Source organism: Panthera leo, chromosome A3 (genome assembly GCF_018350215.1).
Source record: "Panthera leo isolate Ple1 chromosome A3, P.leo_Ple1_pat1.1, whole genome shotgun sequence".
NCBI classification, from domain to species: domain Eukaryota; kingdom Metazoa; phylum Chordata; class Mammalia; order Carnivora; family Felidae; genus Panthera; species Panthera leo.
Genome location: NC_056681.1, coordinates 79,600,364 through 79,622,285, shown reverse-complemented (window position 1 = coordinate 79,622,285; position 21,922 = coordinate 79,600,364). Strand labels below are relative to the sequence as shown.

The following is a 21,922-nucleotide window of genomic DNA, read 5'->3' as shown; positions in this document are numbered from 1 at the left end:
TATTTTTTGGTAGGGAGGCAAGGTATATGGTACTCAAATAAGTAACTTCATGTAGATGTCAGTTGGAGGTGAATATTTATGACAAAAATAAAGCAGAAAAGGGAGGCCGACAATGAGTGGGGGGGGGGTTGTAATTTCAAATAGGGTAGTCAGTGAAATCTTGTTAAGAAGATGACATTTCATAAAAGCGGAGGGGCCCGACAGAGTGTGTTCGGACAGCAAGAGGGATTTGACATCTGGAAGGTTATAAGCTAACAGCTCTGCTCGGAGAACGGGAGGGCTGGAGGACAACCGGAGGGAGAGTTGTTGAGCCCCGGATGACAGAGCTCAGCTTGGCAGGGAACAAAGGCACTCGCCAGAGCCATCTCCCTCGCCCATCCCACAGCCAAAATCCCAAAGGGAACCAGTTCCTGCCCTGGAACTTGCTTGCACCGCACAAACACCCAACGCTGTGAAAAAAAAAAAAAAAAAAAAAAAGAAGATGACATTTCATTAACACCTGAAGGAGTGAGCAAGTGGGCTGTGCAAATACCTGAAGGAAGAGCATCCCAGGGAGAAGGAACACCAAGTGCAAAGGTCCTGAGGTGATTTTGCTGATTCTGTGAACATTGGAAAAACTGCAAACTGGAGTCAGTTACCGCTGCTAGAATGAACTACTGCTAGGGAGACTCAGCAGACAGAGAACTAACAGAAAGGGATAAAGTCCCTTCTTCCTCCTCCAGCTTTGCAGTTTCCCTCTAGTCTTATTTATTTATTTTTTTTTAGAGTCTACTGGGGAACAGCTGGCAAAGCAGAAACATTCTTTGTGGAGTCCCATCCCCAGCATCACATAACAGGGTATAGAATTCTGGGTGGCATTGGAGCCAAGAAACAATAGTTTTAACACCTGGCACATCTATTTTATGTATCATAAAACTGATAGTGCCCATGTCACAGAAGTGCAGAACCTAGGCTTGGATTAGAATTCTGACACCATGCCTATAATCTTTCTCCCAAGGCATGATAAAACTGAAGTTATTTAACTTCCATACAACTGTTTCTTATTGAAGGATTATAGGGGGGCTGAAACCAGGTGACCAGTGAGTGGTTAGGAGCCAGTAGTTAGATGAGAAGTGGGAACCATTTCCTGCTTACCTAACCTCCGTTTTCAGGCTTTGTCCCCAAAACTGCTTTATGCATTTTACTCCCCTCTTATCCTGCACTTTGCTCCCCACCATGTTACCTACCCCTGCTGCTTTGGCTAATGTCATTTATTTTTTTCTATTTTTTATTTATTTTATTTTTATTTTTTATTTTTTAATATATGAAATTTACTGTCAAATTGGTTTCCATACAACACCCAGTGCTCATCCCAAAAGGTGCCCTCCTCAATACCCATCACCCACCCCGCCCTCCCTCCCACCCCCCATCAACCCTCAGTTTGTTCTCAGTTTTTAACAGTCTCTTATGCTTTGGCTCTCTCCCACTCTAACCTCTTTTTTTTTTTTTTTTCCTTCCCCTCCCCCATGGGTTTCTGTTACGTTTCTCAGGATCCACATAAGAGTGAAACCATATGGTATCTGTCTTTCTCTGTATGGCTTATTTCACTTAGCATCACACTCTCCAGTTCCATCCACGTTGCTACAAAAGGCCATATTTCATTTTTTCTCATTGCCACGTAGTATTCCATTGTGTATATAAACCACAATTTCTTTATCCATTCATCAGTTGATGGACATTTAGGCTCTTTCCATAATTTGGCTATTGTTGAGAGTGCTGCTATAAACATTGGGGTACAAGTGCCCCTATGCATCAGTACTCCTGTATCCCTTGGGTCAATTCCTAGCAGTGCTATTGCTGGGTCATAGGGTAGGTCTATTTTTAATTTTCTGAGGAACCTCCACACTGCTTTCCAGAGCGGCTGCACCAATTTTCATTCCCACCAACAGTGCAAGAGGGTTCCTATTTCTCCACATCCTCTCCAGCATCTATAGTCTCCTGATTTGTTCATTTTGGCCACTCTGACTGGCGTGAGGTGATATCTGAGTGTGGTTTTGATTTGTATTTCCCTGATAAGGAGCGACGTTGAACATCTTTTCATGTGCCTGTTGGCCATCTGGATGTCTTCTTTAGAGAAGTGTCTATTCATGTTTCCTGCCCATTTCTTCACTGGGTTATTTGTTTTTCGGGTGTGGAGTTTGATCAGCTCTTTATAGATTTTGGATACTAGCCCTTTGTCCGATATGTCATTTGCAAATATCTTTTCCCATTCCGTTGGTTGCCTTTTAGTTTTGTTGGTTGTTTCCTTTGCTGTGCAGAAGCTTTTTATCTTCATAAGGTCCCAGTAATTCACTTTTGCTTTTAATTCCCTTGCCTTTGGGGATGTGCCGAGTAAGAGATTGCTACGGCTGAGGTCAGAGAGGTCTTTTCCTGCTTTCTCCTCTAAGGTTTTGATGGCTTCCTGTCTCACATTCAGGTCCTTTATCCATTTTGAGTTTATTTTTGTGAATGGTGTGAGAAAGTGGTCTAGTTTCAACCTTCTGCATGTTGCTGTCCAGTTCTCCCAGCACCATTTGTTAAAGAGACTGTCTTTTTTCCATTGGATGTTCTTTCCTGCTTTGTCAAAGATGAGTTTGCCATACGTTTGTGGGTCTAGTTCTGGGGTTTCTATTCTATTCCATTGGTCTATGTGTCTGTTTTTATGCCAATACCATGCTGTCTTGATGATGACAGCTTTGTAGTAGAGGCTAAAGTCTGGGATTGTGATGCCTCCTGCTTTGGTCTTCTTCTTCAAAATTACTTTGGCTATTCGGGGCCTTTTGTGGTTCCATATGAATTTTAGGATTGCTTGTTCTAGTTTCGAGAAGAATGCTGGTGCAATTTTGATTGGGATTGCATTGAATGTGTAGATAGCTTTGGGTAGTATTGACATTTTGACAATATTTATTCTTCCAATCCGTGAGCAGGGAATGTCTTTCCATTTCTTTATATCTTCTTCAATTACCTGCATAAGCTTTCTATAGTTTTCAGCATACAGATCTTTTACATCTTTGGTTAGATTTATTCCTAGGTATTTTATGCTTCTTGGTGCAATTGTGAACGGGATCAGTTTCTTTATTTGTCTTTCTGTTGCTTCATTGTTAGTGTATAAGAATGCAACTGATTTCTGTACATTGATTTTGTATCCTGCAACTTTGCTGAATTCATGTATCAGTTCTAGCAGACTTTTGGTGGAGTCTGTCGGATTTTCCATGTATAATATCATGTCATCTGCAAAAAGCGAAAGCTTGACTTCATCTTTGCCAATTTTAATGCCTTTGATTTCCTTTTGTTGTCTGATTGCTGATGCTAGAACTTCCAGCACTATGTTAAACAACAGCGGTGAGAGTGGGCATCCCTGTCGTGTTCCTGATCTCAGGGAAAAAGCTCTCAGTTTTTCCCCATTGAGGATGATGTTAGCTGTGGGCTTTTCATAAATGGCTTTTATGATCTTTAAGTATGTTCCTTCTATCCCGGCTTTCTCAAGCGTTTTTATTAAGAAAGGGTGCTGGATTTTGTCAAAGGCCTTTTCTGCATTGATTGACAGGATCATATGGTTCTTCTCTTTTTTTTTGTTAATGTGATGTATCACGTTGATCGATTTGCGAATGTTGAACCAGCCCTGCATCCCAGGAATGAATCCCACTTGATCATGGTGAATAATTCTTTTTATATGCTGTTGAATTCGATTTGCTAGTATCTTATTGAGAATTTTTGCATCCATATTCATCAGAGATATTGGCCTGTAGTTCTCTTTTTTTACTGGGTCTCTGTCTGGTTTAGGAATCAAAGTAATACTGGCTTCATAGAATGAGTCTGGAAGTTTTCCTTCCCTTTCTATTTCTTGGAATAGCTTGAGAAGGATAGGTATTATCTCTGCTTTAAACGTCTGGTAGAACTCCCCTGGGAAGCCATCTGGTCCTGGACTCTTATTTGTTGGGAGATTTTTGATAACCGATTCAATTTCTTCGCTGGTTATGGATCTGTTCAAGCTTTCTATTTCCTCCTGATTGAGTTTTGGAAGAGTATGGGTGTTTAGGAATTTGTCCATTTCTTCCAGGTTGTCCAATTTGTTGGCATATAATTTTTCATAGTATTCCCTGATAATTGCTTGTATCTCTGAGGGATTGGTTGTAATAATTCCATTTTCATTCATGATTTTATCTATTTGGGTCATTTCCCTTTTCTTTTTGAGAAGCCTGGCTAGAGGTTTGTCAATTTTGTTTATTTTTTCAAAAAACCAACTCTTGGTTTCGTTGATCTGCTCTACAGTTTTTTTAGATTCTATATTGTTTATTTCTGCTCTGATCTTTATTATTTCTCTTCTTCTGCTGGGTTTAGGCTGCCTTTGCTGTTCTGCTTCTATTTCCTTTAGGTGTGCTGTTAGATTTTGTATTTGGGATTTTTCTTGTTTCTTGAGATAGGCCTGGATTGCAATGTATTTTCCTCTCAGGACTGCCTTCGCTGCATCCCAAAGCGTTTGGATTGTTGTATTTTCATTTTCGTTTGTTTCCATATATGTTTTAATTTCTTCTCTAATTGCCTGGTTGACCCACTCATTCGTTAGTAGGGTGTTCTTTAACCTCCATGCTTTTGGAGGTTTTCCAGACTTTTTCCTGTGGTTGATTTCAAGCTTCATAGCATTGTGGTCTGAAAGTATGCATGGTATAATTTCAATTCTTGTGAACTTATGAAGGGCTGTTTTGTGACCCAGTATATGATCTATCTTGGAGAATGTTCCATGTGCACTCGAGAAGAAAGTATATTCTGTTGCTTTGGGATGCAGAGTTCTAAATATATCTGTCAAGTCCATCTGATCCAATGTATCATTCAGGGCCCTTGTTTCTTTATTGACCGTGTGTCTAGATGATCTATCCATTTCTGTAAGTGGGGTGTTAAAGTCCCCTGCAATGACCACATTCTTATCAATAAGGTTGCTTATGTTTATGAGTAATTGTTTTATATATTTGGGGGCTCCGGTATTTGGCGCATAGACATTTATAATTGTTAGCTCTTCCTGATGGATAGACCCTATGATTATTATATAATGCCCTTCTTCATCTCTTGTTACAGCCTTTAATTTAAAGTCTAGTTTGTCTGATATAAGTATGGCTACTCCAGCTTTCTTTTGGCTTCCAGTAGCATGATAAATAGTTCTCCATCCCCTCACTCTCAATCTAAAGGTGTCCTCAGATCTAAAATGAGTCTCTTGTAGACGGCAAATAGAGGGGTCTTTTTTTTATCCATTCTGATACCCTATGTCTTTTGGTTGGCGCATTTAATCCATTTACATTCAGTGTTATTATAGAAAGATACGGGTTTAGAGTCATTGTGATGTCTGTATGTTTTATGCTTGTAGTGATGTCTCTGGTACTTTGTCTCACAGGATCCCCCTTAGGATCTCTTGTAGGGCTGGTTTCATGGTGACAAATTCCTTCAGTTTTTGTTTGTTTGGGAAGACCTTTATCTCTCCTTCTATTCTAAATGACAGACTTGCTGGATAAAGGATTCTCCGCTGCATATTTTTTCTGTTTAGCACACTAAAGATATCGTGCCAATCCTTTCTGGCCTGCCAAGTTTCAAAGGAGAGATCAGTCACGAGTCTTATAGGTCTCCCTTTATATGTGAGGGCACGTTTATCCCTTGCTGCTTTCAGAATTTTCTCTTTATCCTTGTATTTTGCCAGTTTCACTATGATATGTCGTGCAGAAGATCGATTCAAGTTACATCTGAAGGGAGTTCTCTGTGCCTCTTGGATTTCAATGCCTTTTTCCTTCCCCAGTTCAGGGAAGTTCTCAGCTATAATTTCTTCAAGTACCCCTTCAGCACCTTTCCCTCTCTCTTCCTCCTCTGGGATACCAATTATGCGTATATTATTTCTTTTTAGTGTATCACTTAGTTCTCTAATTTTTCCCTCATACTCCTGGATTTTTTCATCTCTCTTTCTCTCAGCTTCCTCTTTTTCCATAACTTTATCTTCTAGTTCACCTATTCTCTCCTCTGCCTCTTCAATCCGAGCTGTCGTCGTTTCCATTTTGTTTTGCATTTCGTTTAAAGCGCTTTTCAGCTCCTCGTGACTGTTCCTTAGTCCCTTGATCTCTGTGGCAAGAGATTCTCTGCTGTCCTGTATACTGTTTTCAAGCCCAGTGATTAATTTTATGACTATTATTCTAAATTCACTTTCTGTTATATTATTTAAATCCTTTTTGATCAGTTCATTAGCTGTTGTTATTTCCTGGAGATTCTTCTGAGGGGAATTCTTCCGTTTGGTCATTTTGGATAGTCCCTGGAGTGGTGAGGACCTGCAGGGCACTTCCCCTGTGCTGTGGTGTATAACTGGAGTTAGTGGGCGGGGCCGCAGTCCGACCCGATGTCTGCCCCCAGCCCACTGCTGGGGCCACAGTCAGACTGGTGTGTGCCTTCTCTTCCCCTCTCCTAGGGGCGGGATTCACTGTGGGGTGGCGTGTCCCGTCTGGGCTACTTGCACACTGCCAGGCTTGTGGTGCTGGGGATCTGGCGTATTAGCTGGGGTGGGTAGGCAAGGTGCACGGGGGCTGGAGGGGCAGGCTTAGCTCGCTTCTCCTTAGGTGATCCACTTCAGGAGGGGCCCGGTGGCAGCGGGAGGGAGTCAGATCCACTGACGGAGGTTTGGCTCCGCAGAAGCACAGAGTTGGGTGTTTGCGCGGAGCGAGCAAGTTCCCTGGCAGGAACTGGTTCTCTTTGGGATTTTGGCTGGGGGATGAGCGAGGGAGATGGCGCTGGCGAGCGCCTTTGTTCCCCGCCAAGCTGAGCTCTGCCGTCAGGGGGCTCAGCAGCTCTCCCTCCCTTTGTCCTCCAGCCTTCCCGCTTTCCGAGCAGAGCTGTTAACTTATGACCTCCCAGACGCTAAGTCGCGCTTGCTGTCGGAACACAGTCCGTCCGGCCCCTCCGCTTTTGCCAGCCAGACTCGGGGGCTCCGCTTGGCCGGCCAGCCGCCCCTCCGCCCCGGCTCCCTCCCGCCAGTCCGTGGAGCGCGCACCGCCTCGCAGCCCTTCCTACCCTCTTCCGTGGGCCTCTCGTCTGCGCTTGGCTCCGGAGACTCTGTTCTGCTAATCCTCTGGCAGTTTTCTGGGTTATTTAGGCAGGTGTAGGTGGAATCTAAGTGATCAGCAGGACTCGCGGTGAGCCCAGCGTCCTCCTACGCCGCCATCTTCCCTCCTCCACCGCTAATGTCATTTAACTTCATCTGGAATACCCCTTTCCTTTTTCCCCCTTCACTGTCTTTGACCCTCTGGATTCTTCCATTCTTTGACTCATCTCAAATATCACCTCTTCCAGGAAGCCTTCCTTTATCTTCCAAACTCAAACCAAACTAAAGCTCCTTTTACTTGAATACCCTTATCACTTGGTCTTTGTGTCACTTTCTCCTTTATATCAGTCCTCCTCTCCCTGCTTATTTAAATGTTGGTGTTTGCCAACATTTCCATCCTCAGGTTCTTGTCTCTCATCGCTCTGCAACCTTATCCACATCCAAGGCTGTACCTGTCACTTCTGTGTGCATTGTGGTTTCCTGGACATCTGGCTGCCCTACTCTCCCCTCAAACTTAGTGTGTCTAAGACAGAGATTAGTTCCCTTTCCCTAAAACACTGTCTGCCGCGGTATTCCCTGGTGTCTTATATAGTGACATACATGGTGACTCTTCTGTCTCCCTGTTCAACTGAACAGGAGTCAAGAGTTCTGTCTGTCTCATTCAGTCTGCTATTGATTTGTGTACATGTCCTCTGGTAAACTAGCCAGAAGCTTCTCTAAGGTAGAGTTTTTATCTGATTTGTATCTTTAGCAGCCAGCTGAATGCTGGTTGTCTCCAAAAAGTTAATGAATGAGGAAATTAACAAAGTTCTCATCCCCACAGCTAAGTAATGGTGAGGAGCACATACAGAAACAGCAGAAGATATCAGAAAACTCTCTTACTTGAGTTGTAGGGCATATATAAAGCAATTCTTTGAGTCATAAATTCGTTGGTAATGAATTTCTGCTTACCAATTCTTTCAAAGAAAACTTGTTTTCCTTCATTTGTTTTAGGTTACCCCAAGTGGTACAGCACTGGCCTCTTGTACACTGTTTTTAGTCCATTAAAAAAAAGCCCATACCTATAACTATTTGTAGACAGCTGATTTTATGAATTTTTCTGTTGGGAGAAGCTACTCACTTTTCTAGAATCTTATCAGATTTGATCTATAGTTTTCTATGGCAAGCTGCTTTTTTCACTTTCAGTCTATTTCATGCTCTGGGTTAAATTTAAAACCATGATCAGCAGTCTTTTATGCATAGCATCATAAATAATTTCACCTGTATCTCAACTGATATTAAAATTATTAAAATATTAAAATTATTTTCTTTACAGAGAAAATGGGGTTTTACCTTTTTAGTTGTTGAAGTTAAAGAACTTTGGAAGGTGTGTGAAAAGAGTGAGGGAGGAAGACCAATCAGACCCTTCTAGACATGACCTGTATATAGCATAGCTGTGCTATGTGTAGTTATGATAATATACTGCTCTTGTTCTCTTGTCACTCTGACAGTCCTTTTCACCCATGGGAGCTATTGCTTTTGTTGCCCACAGAAGTTGCTATTCTGATGGTCTCTCCTACCCGCCCCCCTCCCCTTCCTGTTTTGTCCTGAGGCATATAGGTGTCCTTCTCTCTGGCTCCTTAGTGAACCAATGAGAAGTTCCCTCCATTCCCCTGTCCTCATTCTCCCATTTCCCTGACTTTTCCCTTTCCCTATTTTTTCTCCAAAGGCACACCCTCAGGGCCAACACTGTAGGAGCCCAGCAAGGGAAGGGTTTGGGGCTGTTTTGGCTGGTTTGCAGCAGGAAGAACTGTTTTTCTTCATCTCATTTAGTTGGTTAAGCATCAGACTCTTGATTTGGGCTCAGGTCATGAGAAGTGGGAACGAACCATTTCCAGCTTACCCTAACCTCTCTTTCCAGGCTTCTGATCCCATGGGATCGAACCCCACATCAGTTCCGTGTTGAGTGTGGAGCCTGCTTAGGATGCTCTCTCTTTCTCCCTCTGCCCCTCTCCCCTGCTCACATGCTCTCTCTCTTTCTAAAAAACAAATATAATAAATAAAGGACTTTCCTTGAGAAAAAAAAAGTATAATTCAGAAGGAGGTTGTTTATAAAGGATGGTTTGGTTCTATTCTATTATCGTATATGAGTTAGTACATGACCTGGGAATCTAACCATCATTTATAAAATGAATTAAATAGCATTTATTTTCTGGCAATTTGATATCTATCTATCTAATTCTTTTTTTTTTTTAATGATTATTTATTTATTTTGAGAGAGAGAGTGTGTGCGAATGAGCAGGGGAGGGGCAGAGAGAGAGAGGGAGAGAGAGAATCCCAAGCAGGCTCCATGCTGTCAGCATAGAGCCTGACTCAGGACCAGATCCCACAACTCTGAGATTATGACCTGAGCTGAGATCAAGGGTCAGATGCTTAATTGACTTAGCCACCCAGGTGCCCCTCTTTCTCATTCTTAATAAAATGTCATTAGGGGAAAATGTACATAGCCCACAAGTAACTTAGAATCCATTATATGTATGTAGCCCACAAGTAACATATAACCTAATTAAGTGTACACTTTAAGAAGCAGCATTGGGAATTGGTGTCATTTTAATTTGTCTTTCAATTTGAAATACCACATAACAGGTTTTTTTTTTTTTTCCTTCCTACCAGACTAATTTTAACACTAACTTTTCCGAGGTGGATGGACAAACACATATAAGTGGTGAGGACTTTGTGGACTTCTCTGATGTTTACCACTCTAATGAAGACTATTTTAGGAAACTAGAAGAGCTGAAAGCTGCCCACTTGGAAACTATGGCAAAATTAGAGAAAATGTACCAGAATAAATTAAATTTAAAGGAAGTTCAGCCAGTGATCATCAGGGAAGAAGCTTCTAGTGTCTCTTCCAGGTAAGTTTGTACATGTATTATTTGTGGGCTGTAAAATGTATACTTAAAAGTGCAGAACAAAACTATCTCAGAATATCTTCTCTCTTGGGGCGCCTGGGTGGCTTGGTCGGTTAAGCGTCCGACCTCGGCTTAGGTCATGATCTCATGGTCCGTGGGTTCGAGCCCCGCGTCGGGCTCTGTGCTGACAGCTCAGAGCCTGGAGCCTGTTTCGGATTCTGTGTCTCCCTCTCTCTCTGCTCCTCCCCTGTTCATGCTCTGTCTCTCTCTGTCTCAAAAGTAAATAAACGTTAAAAAAATTAAAAAATAATAATAATAAATAAATAAATAAATAAACGTAAAAAAAAAATTTAAAAAAAAATATATCTTCTCTCTACTGTCCCTTTGTACTTTTAATGATATACAGAGGTTGGATTTTATTCAAAACGTGTAATGGCTTATCCACCAATGGCTTCTTGTTTTGAGAGTCATTTGGTGGTCATTTAGTTTTTTCTCTCTGACCTGCCACTCACAGAACTGTAGCTATGTATCAAAATATTTAGTCTGGCCATTTTTAAATGATAAAAATTAAAATTTAATTTTAAAAGCCGTTTACAGTATGTGGATTAACATGAGATCATTAAAAATACAAAGTACGACTCTGCTCTCTCTCTCTTTATCCCCCTTAATATATCAAGAGTTGGGGCGCCTGGGTGGCGCAGTCGGTTAAGCGTCCGACTTCAGCCAGGTCACGATCTCGCGGTCCGTGAGTTCGAGCCCCGCATCAGGCTCTGGGCTGATGGCTCGGAGCCTGGAGCCTGTTTCCGATTCTGTGTCTCCCTCTCTCTCTGCCCCTCACCCGTTCATGCTCTGTCTCTCTCTGTCCCAAAAAATAAATTAAAAACGTTGAAAAAAAAAAATTAAAAAAAAAAAAAAAAAAAAATATATCAAGAGTATACTTTTCACTTTAATAAACTTTCCAGCTTCTGGTACTTAAAAAAAATTATATATGTATATATATATATATATATATATATATATATATGTATATACACACACACATATATGTGTATATATATATATATATGTATATACACACACACATATATGTGTATATATATATATATATGTATATACACACACACATATATGTGTATATATATATATATATACACACATATATATGTATATATATTTATAATATGTATGTGTATATCTGTGTGTGTATAAATATAAAGTACAAAGTGTTCAGGTCTAAGATATAAATCTTATTCAGGTTTTCAAAATAGTCTATAATTCCTGGACCCATTTCTACTGTAAACTCTCTTGTTTTGAAACTTGAGGCAAGTCTCTTAACTTATCCAGTTGGTCAGTGCTAATTGTGCATCTCCCGTGTGCCAGGTGTTGCCTGGCCCCTGAGGAGCCAAAATTGAGATGCCCTCGAGGAGCTCAAAGAACTAGCTGAGAACCAAAAATTACAATACAACATGATGTAACAGTGTTATAGAGACAGAAGAAGAAACAGTTGATTATGTTATGGTGTTGGTAGAGGGATGCAGGCAGGAATTTTCTACAGAACTGTCATATCTAAGTTCAGTCTTAAAGGAGGCATAGCTGTAGCAGATGCAGGAAGCCAGGAGTGGGCTTCTAGGCAACAGAAACCATGTGTGCAGAGGCGTGGCAGCATGAGAAATCACGGTGTGTGTGAAGAACTTCATGTGATTGGATATAACTTAAGATTAGAAACTGGAGGGGCACCTGGGTGGCTCAGTTGGTTGTGTCCAACTTCAGCTCAGGTCACGATCTCGCGGTTTCTGAGTTCGAGTCCTGCATCGGGCTCTGTACTGACAGCTCAGAGCCTGGAGCCTCCTTCAGATTTTGTGTCTCCCTCTCTCTCTGCCCCTCCCCTGCTTGTACTCTGTCTCTCACTCTGGAAAATAAAATAAACATTAAGAAAAAAATGTTTGGAAACTGGAAGTAGAGAGAAGCAAGAGGTGAAACAGAAAGGCAGACAGTGGCTAGCCTTGAAGGGCTTTATAATCTAGACTTGACTTTGTTACAATGACAAATCATAGAAAAGTTTCAAGAAGTGGAGTGACATGATTATATGTATGTTTTAAGATGGTGACTCTGGAAAACGTGTAGAGAATGGAATAAAGTTTACACCCAAGGAGCCTCTGCTGTCTCAGGTTCCCCTGTAATGTGAGGGAGTTGAATTTTAGATAATTTATAGGCATCTCTTAACTCTATTCTAAATAAAAGTGATAATTAGAAGCCTTATCTATAGGCTCTTATCTTCTAACTGATTATACCTTGATCTTAGAAAATATATAGTGCACAGGATGCCTGACTGGCTCAGTCGGTTAAGCATCCGACTTCAGCTCAGGTCATGATCTTGGCAGTTCACAAGTTCGAGCCCTGCGTCTGGCTCTGTGCTGACAGCTCAGAGCCTGGAGCGTGCTTCAGATCCTGTGTCTCCCTCTCTCTCTGCCTCTCTCCCACTCATATTCTCTCTCTCAAAATTAAACATTTAAAAAATTTTGTTTTAAATTAAAAGAAAAAACAGAAAATATCTAGTTCTTAATTTGTATATTTGGTCACGTGCAACTGAGAGCATAATCTAATTATTCTTCTCATTTAGGTCTGAATCAGAAAAGAACTCCTATCACCGTATCTCATTAATGACATCCTTTTCAGAGCCTGATTTAGGGCAATGTTCCTCCTTGATTATGTCTTCCTCTGAAGATGAGTTGCCCAACTTAGAAAAAGAGTGTCCTGAGAAAAAGAGAGTGATGAGCTATGCTAAAGAACTGATCAACAACATGTGGACAAACTTCTCTGTTGAAGATTATATTCAGTGTGGACATGCTGACTTCCCAGTTGAAAAAACAAAGAAGAAACCAAGAGAATGGGTACCAAAGATTACAGTACCTGAACCTTTTCAGATGATGATTAGGGAACAGAGGAAAAAAGAAGCAAACATGAAATCTAAGCCAGATATTGAAATGGTACACCAACTGCTCAAAAAACAAGAGGAGGAATCAGAGTGTAAGAAAAAATTCCGAGCCAATCCAGTTCCTGCATTTGTCTTTTTCCCCCTTTATCATGACATAGTCAAGCAAAATGAAGAACGCAGGAGATATATGAAGGAGAAAAACAAAGAAGCTCTTTTGGCCTCACAAAAGCCATTTAAGTTTATCGCAAGGGAGGAACAGAAGCAAGCAATCCGGGATAAGCAGATGAGAGACTTGTTTAAGTCTAAAAAGAAAACAAATAGATTTAAGGCCAGACCTATACCTCGGTCTACTTATGGTTCGGTTACCAATGGAAAGTTAGAAGAAGAGCCGTATAGAAACATTAGGATGCAACTGAGAGCCCAAGAGCTTTTACAGAATTCATCCCCTCTGCCTCACAGATCAGGTCACAGAAGTTGTGCTGCAAGGAAGCTCAAGGGTCCTGAACAGGCTGAAAAGTTGAAGTGTAAACACAACTTTAGGTGGCAAACTGCTGATTTTGAAGACCTTCCCGAGAGATATCAGAAACGCCTCTCGAAACAGAAGTTTTCAAAATTCCTAACTGTCCGTAAACCATCTGATCTTCACGCAGCCTCCAATGCATCCACTCAGAGAGAGAAAATTTTGGCAGACGTTGCAGCAGATGAAGAACATTTAAAAGAAACACGGGCTTATCTGTCTCCAAGGCACAAGTCACCAGCAAGAAGTGCAAGTGCAAAGCCTGTGCCTTGTTACTGCAACCCTCCAATGCCCACAGTGTCTTCCAGAGGAAGAGAACAAGCCACAAGGTAAATAACTAGGATATCGTACCAGCTGACTCGCGGTTGCTAAAATCGTGTTTGCAGCTCTGTTGATTTTATGTTGGTGAATTTGAAAACGTGAAAAAATTATATTTGGTGATATATTTTACCGTATAATATAGAGTATTTTGCCAGAGGGTGTTCTGCTAAGAAATGAATGTATTTTGTATTTTATGAATCTTTGGGGATAGAAAAGGTTAGCCTGTTGATTTCTAGTTGTGCAAGTCAGAGCCTTCACAAAAGGTTGCCTTTTTTCAACCTTTGAATTTTCCCGTGTTAAATCTATGCTAAACAGCATTCTCACTGGCCTAAAGTGAATTAAGCCTTAGTTTGTTGCCCTCAGGAGATCACTTGAGGAAAAGAAAATGTTGGAAGAAGAGAGAAGTCGGATCCTAACTAAGCAGAAGCAAAGGATGAAAGAATTGCAGAAACTCCTGATGACCCGGGCTAAGGCTTATGACTCACATCAAAGTTTAGCTCAAATGTCTAAATCCAGAGTCATGTCTCTCAGGTATCATAAAAGAATCCTGAACCTCCAGATCACTGGTTTTCAAACTTTCTTTCAGTGGATACGATATATGAACAGATTGATTAGTATTTTAGTTTCCGGATTAAGTTGCCATCGGTTACTTAAATTCAACGTACACACATTCTCATTCACACTCACCTCATGGTGAGAACCACCATATGTACTCACCTCATGGTAAGGACCATAAAGCCATATTGATGAATTGAAACATTTCATATTGATTGTGGCCATAGTTCATAGTTGTAATTTTATGTTAGTATCTAATCTTTTTTTATACTTTATACTTTTTTTTTTTTTTTTTTAAGTAGTTTCCATGTCCATTGTTGGGCTTGAACATGATACAACCCTGAGATCAAGGGTCGTATGCTCTACTGATTGAGGTAGCCAGGTGCTCCTTCTTTATACTATTTTTGATTGCACAGTACAATATTGAGAAAAATCTTTTTTTTAAGTTTTTAATTTTAATTTCAGTAAACGTAGAAAAATTTTGATTCACACAAAGCTCTTTTTTAATAGCTTGCCATGTAATCCTAAGAATATTCTTCAATAAATAGATATGTCACAGAGCTTTGTTCTGAGGTCTGCGTGAAATCTAATATCACAAATTAACACACTGATGTTAAATAACATCAGTTATGTGTGTCAGTTAACACGTGTGTATAAATGTTTAGTGGTGTGTATTGCATTCCGTTGCAGTTTGAATATAAATAAATAAAGATATTTGCAGAACCCCTTCACAAACACTGGAATTCTGCAGCACAAAGTTTGAAAACCAGTGTTCCAGAGGAACATTTTTATGTAAAAATGTTCATGTTTAAGTAGGAAAATATCTCCCCCTAAGCTGGGTAAGTAATATGATTAATTAATTTTTAATCTGATTTATAAGTACCCCCCAAATTATATTTGCTTTTATTTTTTATATTTTATTTATTTTATGACTTTATTTTAGAGAGAGAGTGCAGGAGTGGGGAAGAGAGAGAGAAAGAATTCTAAGCAGGCTTCAGATTCAGCACAGAGCCCAATGCGGGACTCAATCCCACAACCCTGGGATCATGATTTGAGCTTAAATCAAGAGTCGGACACTCAACCGACTAAGCCATATGGGCACCCCTGTATTTGCTTTTAATTATGAGTATTCCTTTTTAATTGTAAATTTTTATTTATAATAATAATTATATTCTTTTATAATGTATATTATGTTTATATCCCTTATAATATATATCAGTGTAATTCAGTGATAGAGGGAGCTTAATTTGATGAACTTGAGCAATAATTTTTAGAAATATACTGTTCACCCTAAGAAAGCAAACTGGATTTTTCATAATACCAATCTTGTGTATAATTAAGCATAATTAGCATTTTATAGTACAATTATTTCCTCTAATCCATGAAATCTTATTATCTTGGTAAAGTTAGTATATTTTACATAGAGGAAATAGCATAGTTTAGTTCATTATAGGATCTTATCCAAGTAGTAAGTACATTTATTGTGAATTTATGTATTTTGCTTCCTTTTTTCTATATGTTCTATTCCCATAGTCCCCATTTCTCCCCTGACCTACTCCCATTTAATTCACTCTGCCACCGATTTATAGGAGATCTCACTTATGAGGAAAAAGAAGGAGCAAGGTCTTGTTTTTCAGAAGAAATTCCTTAAAGAAAAGATATCTAATTTGAACTAAATTTTCTTGTTTTTTTTCACTTACAAATGAGATAAGAGGGTGTTCATTCATCTCTTCAGGCCAGTTTGAAGCATTTTAATACATAATTTTTTAAAAATCTTGAAGATTTCAGAAACATCAGAGTATCCAGATTGTTCCCAGTATGTAAAGGTGTGTTCTCACAACCTAGGATTTTTATTCTGCAGTCCATAAAAATTTACCAGTGTAGGAAAGGAATTGTGGTAAACTGTAAACTGTGCTCATAATTTAACTTCTGATCTGTCGTCTAAGCTAAATGTTATATGTGCAAGTTATTATTTCTTTTTAAAATGCTGTTCCTTTTATTTGATTTTAGAAAGAGTGAAAAGGAAAGGATGAGAGAATACCAACGAGAACTAGAAGAGAGAGAAGAAAAATTAAAAAACAGGCCGCTACTATTTGAAAGAGTTGCTCAGGTTGTGTTTGTTGGAATTTAAGAGCTACTGTCAGCCTTTTTTTTTTTTAATTTAGCATCTCTAGCTCCTAATTTATAGTCCATTTTTCTTATATGTTGTATACAATTTATTGAGACATATTATTGTTTCTGTGACAGCTTCATCAAATCAGTCAGGTAAGTTTTTGCTCAAATCTGAGCATTGAATCTTGTTGATAAGACATGTCGGCTTGATAACATGCTGCTAATCCAGTCATATTCAAAATGTTTCACAGCCTGTTTTTCATGGCTGGTCTTTTCTTTTTAATACCAACTTAGCCGGATATTAAGGTGAGCCTTCATGATACGATTTGTAAGTCTTTGAAGAATTAAAAAATGAAACAAAATGCTAATGGAATCAGATTTATTTCTGCCAGTTTTTTTTCCAGTTTCATTGAGATATAATTGACTTAGAGCACTATATAAATTTAAGGTGTACAGCGTAGTGAGTTGGTAAACATATATTGCAAAATGATTACCACCACAAGTTCAGTTAATAACCATCACTTCATGCAGTCACCAAACTTTTAGGATTCACTAAGATCTAAACTTTTAGGGGTTACTCTCTCAGCAGCTTTTAAAAAAAAATAATATATATTTTTAAAGTTTATTTATTTTTGAGAGAGAGAGAGAGTGAGAGAGTGTGTGTGAACAGGGGAGAGGGTGAGAGAGAGAAGGGGACAGAGGATCCGAAGTGGGCACTGTGATGACAGCAGAGAGCCTGATGCAGGGCTCGAACTCACAAACTGCAAAATCCTGACCTGAGGCGAAGTTGGAAGCCTAACAGACTGAACCACCCAGGTGCCCCTCTTAGCATCTTATACCTTAGCATATATACCATACAGTGGTATTAACAGAGTCATCATGTTGTACATTACATTCCCAGTACTTATTTATCTTGTAACTAGAGGTTTATACCTTTGACCACTTTCATCCAACTCCCTTGGTAACCACAAATCTGATCTTTTTTCTATGAGTTTCTTTTGTTTTTGCTTTTAGATTCCACATATAGTGAGATCATACAGAATTTGTCTTCCTCTGATTTATTTCATTTAGCATAAAGTCCTCAAAGTCCATCTATATCGTTGCATATGCCAGGATTTCCCTTTTTACGGCTGAATAGTATTCCACTGCATATATACCACATTTTCTTTATCCATTAATCTTTTGATGGACACCTATTTTGTTTCCATATCTTGGCTATTGTAAATAGTAATGCATTGAATGTGAGGGCACAGATAATCTCTTTAACATGGTGATTTGTTTCCTTCAAATAAATACCCAGAAGTTGGACATTGCTGGATTCTATCATATTTCTATTTCTATCTTGTTTATTTTAATGTTTATTTATGTATTTTTGAGAGAGTGAGAAAGAGCAGGGGAGGGGCAGAGAGAGAGGGAGACAGAGAATCCCAAGCAAACTCTGCATGGTCAGTCCAGAGTCTGACATGGGGCTCGAACCCACAAACTACAAGATCATGATCTGAGCTGAAGTCAAGAGTCGGACATTCAGCGAACTGAGCCACCCAGGTGCCCCTCATATTTCTATTTTTAATTTTTTCAGGAACCTCTGTACTGTTTTCCATTTACAGTCCTACCAACAGTACACAAGGGTTCCCTTTTCTCTACCTCCTCACTAGCATTTGTTATCTCTTGTCTTTTTGATATAGCCATTGTGACAGGTGTGAGGTAGTATCTCATTGTGGTTTTGATTAGTATTTCTCTGATGACTAGTGATGTTGAGCATCTTTTCATATATCTGTTGGCCATTTGAATATCTTCTTTGGAACAATATTCGGATCATTTGCCCATTTTAAATTGGATTATTTGTTTTTTTGCTGTTGACTTGTATGAGTTCTTTATATATTTTGAATGTTAACCCCTTATCAGATAAGTGATATGCAAATATTTTCTCCATTCAGTACATTGCCTTTTCATTTTGTTGATTTATTTTTTAAGTGAGTCTGTAATTTTCATTCTTACCTACAATTACTGAAAGCACTTCCTTTTCCCTGGAAAAATAATTAGATCGTATGGACAATGAACGCTGATTTTACTAAATTTGTACTCGGTTTTATAATCTCCCCCTAAAAAATATTTGTCAATTTCACATCCCTCTCAAAAGGGAGGTGTTCTAATGGGTGACATAGCTTAACAATAGACAGAATCACTGGAGGTTACAGGTGTGAATTTCAACCTGTTACATTTGGAGCTTCCTGTTAGCATTATAGGATTCTTCTTCTCAGTGACTCACTGAGGACAGAGACATGTATTGTAACTGAATTTACACATTACAGCCTCTCAAAGTTATGGGAACCCTTTACTTACAGATTTGTATATAATTTTATGTAATGCTTTTCATTTTAAGGGGTGGGTTTCTTTTTTTAAAATCTCAGTTTCAACTTGGAAAAATCATCATAAGCTGTTCTATTTAGCATAAAGTGATTGACTTTTAGCTCCTAAAATACTTATTTCCAGCTCCCAGCTGCAGGTTTTTATGTCTTTGTCTGGTGGCTCTGTCTACAGAGATTTCCCACAGGTATCTTACATTCATCTTGCCTGAAACTAGATCTTCCTCTTTGATTTCCTATTTTTATTGGACCACAGTTTTGGTGATTGGGAACCACTTTGCCTCTCCCTCTTTCAGTTGCTACTGAGAGACCTGGAAAGTTTTCTTCCTAAATAATATTTGGACCTGCCTTTCTCCATTCCCGATGGTGAAATGTGAGGTGAAATCTCTATTGTCTCCTGTGTGAGTTATTGTAATGGTTTGACTCATTTTCCTGCCTTGCTCTTTGCAAAGCCACCCATTATATCTTCACTTTATTCCCGTTCCCTTGCCAAATCTTAACCCTGAATATGTAGTAAATAACCTCTGATAACGATGATGATCATCCATTTTCACTGATTCCACTCGTTCTCATTTTCAGTGAATGGTATCAAGAGATCTTGGGGCACCTGGTGGTTCAGTGGGTTAAGTGGCTAACTCTTTCTTGGTTTTGGCTCAGGTCATGTTCTCCTGGTTTGTGAGTTTGAGCCCTGCATCAGGCTCTGCACTTAAGTGTGGAGGCTGCTTGGGATTCTCTCTTCCCTCTCTCTCTGACCTTCCCCTGCTTGTGCCCTCTCCCCCTCTCAAAATAAACTTTAAAAAACTAAAAAAAAAGAAAGAAAGAAAGAAATCTTGTCACCGACTTCTTCAAACAATATTACAAAGTGGGTATTCCTTTTTTGAAAGTTTATTTATTTTTGAGAGAGAGAAATGCAAGCAGGGGAGGGGCAGAGAGAGAGAGAGGGAGACCCAAGATCCAAAGCAGGCTCCACGCTGTCAGCACAGAACCTGATGCAGGGCTCGAACTCATGAACTGTGAGATCATGGCCTGAGCCAGTCAGAGGCTTTGGCCTCCCAAAGTGGCTATTCCTATATTACAGAGGAAAAAGCTGAAGTTCAAAGAATGTAAGTAGTAAGATTCATAGTTAGTAATGGAACTAGGGTTGGACCCAAGTCAGTCCTTCCAAACACTTAACACTAAGCTGTCCTGCTTTCTCCCAGAAGATAACCCCATGAATCTTAGCATGTATAGATCCTCTACTTTCTGATCCCTGTTAACCTCTAAAGAGGTTAACTAGTTTCTTTCAGAAACTTTTCTTTCAGATCATACCAGACTACTAGCTTCAAACTTGAAATCTTTGTTGATGCTGTTTCTGAACACTCTTAGAGCTTCTTCCTATTTTTCCTCCTGATCTTTCAAGTCTTCCTATAAAATCACTTCTTGAATTGTTTCCCAGGTTGGATTGAGTACCCTTTCCTCTGTTTTTTTTTATTACCCTCAGCATACCTCTGTCTTTGCTCCTGCTACATTGTGTGGGAAATTATCTGTTTCAGGATCTCTCTTCCCTTCTAGCTAGTTACTTTTGAAGGTTGTGGTCAAATCTTTGTATTCCCAGCACCCAGCACCTAGGAGAACATCTGGCACAGAGATGTTAAGCATTTGTTGAACCAAAACTGAACTGTCATGATCAAATTAGCCAGATAATGACTTCTCATTTTGGCTGGGGGGGGGGGGGGGGGGGGAGGAGGGATTAGCCCAGGCTGAGAGCGCTGCCCTGAACTATTAGTGATGAGTCTCCGCGTGAGTAAGCCGTTTTGCCATGCTTTGAATTCCCAGTTTCTAAGCACAGAGAAAATGAGGCAAAGTAAGTAGTCATGTGAAATTAAACCCATGAAGAAGTTTTAAATGTTGAAAACATAGGTCAGTTTCATAGCTGATGCTACTTCCACCGCTTCTGGCCCTAACATACGCTGTTCCCTTTGTCCAAAACACTTTCCTGTGTCTATACCCACTACCTTCCATGAGGACTTGTTACAAAATAAGTATTCAGTAATTAAATAAATGACATAATTGATATAAATGAAACTTATGGTTATGAAAAATAAGTACTTTCCCCCCTTCAAATGAGGGCACTGATTTGTAGACAAACTCATCATTGCATGTTATTTTGGTTTCCTGTAGAAGAAACACTAGTTTTCTTTTGCAGTATTTGGTAGTAAAATAAAATAATCATAGTTATTTTAATTGCTCCTTTTATTTCATTGTCTATAATTCTTTTGCATGGTGAAATGCAAGGAAGAAATGTTTATTTCAAAATTTATTTTTTTATTTTTTTTAATGTTTTTATTTATTTTTGAGACAGAGACAGAGCATGAGCAGGGGGAGGGGCAGAGAGAGAGGGAGACACAGAATCTGAAGCAGACTCCAGGCTCTGAGCTGTCGGTGCAGAGCCCGACACGCTGCTTGAACTCATAGACTGTGAGATCATGACCGAGCTGAAGTCAGACGCTCAATGTACTGAGCCACCCAGGCGCCCCAGAAATGTTTGTTTCAATTAAGAATAATTATACACTAGGGGTGCCTGGGTGGCTCAGTCAGTTAATTGACTCTTGGTTTCAGCTCAGGTCATGATCTTGTGGTTCATGAGTTGGAGCCCCACGTTGGGCTCTACGCTGGCGGTGTGGAGCCTGCTTGGGATTCTTTCTCTTCCCTCTCTCTGCTTCTCCCCTGTTCTCTCTCTCTCCCTGTCTCTCAAAATAAGTAAATAAACTTAAAAAAAAATTTTAAAGAATAATTATACACTATTCACCATGATATAAAATATTAAAAGGTAATTAATTCTATATATAGAGTGACTGGCAGTGACTCACCATTGCTTTGGTTTTGTTAACATAAATTAGTACAATTTTTTTCTCGCTGCCTGTTTTGCTGTGACTTTTGCTGCTAATTAACAGCTGTTATTTCATAAATTCACTCACAACTTTATGCATTATCCCCTTATTAGGGCTAATTGTGGTCTTGCTGCTGTTGAGTTATTCTCTAGCAGAGTAAGCCTATGATCCAATGCAGAACAAACCGTGTTGTCCTGTTTCTTGGAAATCACAGGGTTTATTAACTGAGTAGATGTTAAATTAAATTCTAAGTCAAATTCAAATGAAGACT

General features: G+C 39.5%; 1 protein-coding gene across 17 annotated transcripts in view; it reads left to right on the top strand.

Annotated features, from left to right (window-relative positions):
* The window catches only part of FAM161A (FAM161 centrosomal protein A), a 70,749-nt gene that overhangs the window by 6,520 nt on the left and 42,307 nt on the right, over nucleotides 1–21,922 (top strand). For 15 of the 17 annotated variants that reach the window (XM_042932388.1, XM_042932383.1, XM_042932386.1 and 12 more), the window contains exons 2-5: nucleotides 9,740–9,978; nucleotides 12,596–13,756; nucleotides 14,112–14,279; nucleotides 16,314–16,413. In XM_042932388.1, the coding sequence (XP_042788322.1) occupies nucleotides 9,740–9,978; nucleotides 12,596–13,756; nucleotides 14,112–14,279; nucleotides 16,314–16,413 (1,668 nt within the window). The remainder of the gene's footprint in view (nucleotides 1–9,739; nucleotides 9,979–12,595; nucleotides 13,757–14,111; nucleotides 14,280–16,313; nucleotides 16,414–21,922) is intronic. The other 2 variants (XM_042932382.1, XM_042932395.1) reach the window with 1 other exon arrangement.